Source organism: Acyrthosiphon pisum, unplaced genomic scaffold (genome assembly GCF_005508785.2).
Source record: "Acyrthosiphon pisum isolate AL4f unplaced genomic scaffold, pea_aphid_22Mar2018_4r6ur Scaffold_21352;HRSCAF=23740, whole genome shotgun sequence".
Classification (NCBI taxonomy): Eukaryota; Metazoa; Arthropoda; class Insecta; order Hemiptera; family Aphididae; genus Acyrthosiphon; species Acyrthosiphon pisum.
This window is the reverse complement of record NW_021770810.1, coordinates 6726-8687: the sequence shown is the minus strand read 5'-3', so window position 1 is coordinate 8687 and position 1962 is coordinate 6726. Positions and strand designations below refer to the sequence as shown.

The following is a 1962-nucleotide window of genomic DNA, read 5'->3' as shown; positions in this document are numbered from 1 at the left end:
CTTTTGTCATTATTTTTCACTATTTAATTTCCAATTATAAAAATAAAAATAATAAACCGGCCAAGTGCGAGTCGGACTTGCGCACGAAGGGTTTCGTACCATTATTAGCTATAAACATGTTGGAAACACTGATTATATTATATATTCTAGGATTTTTAGTATTTGTTGTTATAGTGGAAAAATAATAATACATAATCTGTGAAAATGTCCACATTCTAACTTTCATGGTTCATGAAGTACAGCCTGGTGACAGACGGACGGACGGACGGACGGACCCTTAGTAATAGGGTCCCGTTTTACCTTACGGAACCCTAAAAACGTGGCCCCTTATTTTGTATTTTTTTGAAATATGCTTCCTGTTGTGTATTAGCGATAACGATAATTGAGAACGACCCGCGTCGTCGTATTGTGGCGGCGCGAGCGTCGTGGAACCGGTCTGATATGGCTTTGTAGCGCTTCGCGTTTTCGCGACAGTCGACAGCGTACTCGCGACCCGATGTATACCGATCGTCTTGGTAAATCATCTTATTATAATATTATGTCACGTGTTTTCTGTTTTATAATAAAAGTAATAAAAATCGTAATACAGTCCACATAAATAATCGTCGTTATTATTTCGTATACACAAAACATTTGGTCCTTGCGAACCGGATGAGCTAGTGATGAGCTAGTGACGAGCTAGTGATGAGCTAGTGATGAGCTAGCGATGAAGTTTTAGATGACCGCAATTCGATGTTTGTACCTAGTATTGCTATACGATAAAGTTCGTCAACGAAATTCGCGTATAAAGTCGTACGCGTAGTGTATCTCGCCATTTGGTCGTAGGTACGTCAAATCGTAAAGGATATTACCAAGACAACCAAGATATGTACTGCGTTTAAGACATCAGACGACCTAGCAGCGCCATATTGGATTATTCAGCACGAGACACAGAGAAGAAAAACCAGGTAAGAGAGTCTCATATCCTTAATTTAATATTAAGATCCTAAATTACGTTCCCGAGAGATAGCATGAGAGTAAGCGCAGGTTGTTAGGGGGAAAGCAGAATAATTGTTATATGTGTAAACTGCAATACGAGAGAGATAACATTGTCAGCGCGTACACATAACGCAATATATATCAGCCCTATTAGCCATAATATAAATAACGTAGAAAAACGATAGTACAACAGGCGTGCGGTACTTATTTGCTACATCGTATTAATGTTATTTTAACATTACGTCGTGCAACACAGTGAGAACAAATAAACGAGATAATATGACTGCCAAATTGATAACTAAACGCGGGCAGCTCAAAGGCGTATTAACAAGGTTTTGGACCTACGTCTCCGCAGATGATAGCGACGTCGAACAAATTCTTGTTAGAAAAGAAAAAATTGAAGAAGTCTGGCAAGAGTTTAATCAGGTTCAAGCCGAATTAGAAATGGATGATCAAAATGACGGCGACGAACTGTATAATTATAGAGCGGAGTTCGAGGAATCATATTTCAAAGCGGTCGCTACAGCCAATAAAAAGATTCAACATGAACAAAACAGCGTTAGGACTATTAGTCAACAAGAAGACAGTAGTAATAAGGAAGCTCGCAAAACCACTCCGTTTATAAAATTACCCGCTCTAAACATACCTATATTTTCGGGTTCATATACCGAGTGGGCATCGTTTTACGACATATATACTTCCTTAATACACAACAATGACAACATATCTGCAATACAAAAATTTTTCCACCTTCGATCGTCGTTAGTGGAGAGTGCGGCCGATTGCATAAAAAATATTGAAACGACGTCAGATAATTACGAAATTGCGTGCATAATTTAATTACGCGCTACAATAATAAGAAATTGTTGGTGCAAACTCACGTCAAGGCTATATGTGACTTACCGACAATAAAAAGTAAATCTTCAACGAGTTTACGGCAATTTTCTGACGCGCTACATAATCATTTATCAGCACTAAAAGCAC

The 1962-nt window shown here is 38.4% G+C and overlaps 1 protein-coding gene across 1 annotated transcript in view; it reads left to right on the top strand.

Moving 5' to 3' along the window:
• The first annotated feature begins 1257 nt into the window (after positions 1 to 1257).
• Positions 1258 to 1962, top strand: part of LOC103308325 — a 5523-nt gene continuing 4818 nt past the window's right edge. Inside the window, exon 1 of the mRNA XM_008181511.1 lies at positions 1258 to 1567. Coding sequence (XP_008179733.1) covers positions 1258 to 1567 — 310 coding nt within the window. The remainder of the gene's footprint in view (positions 1568 to 1962) is intronic.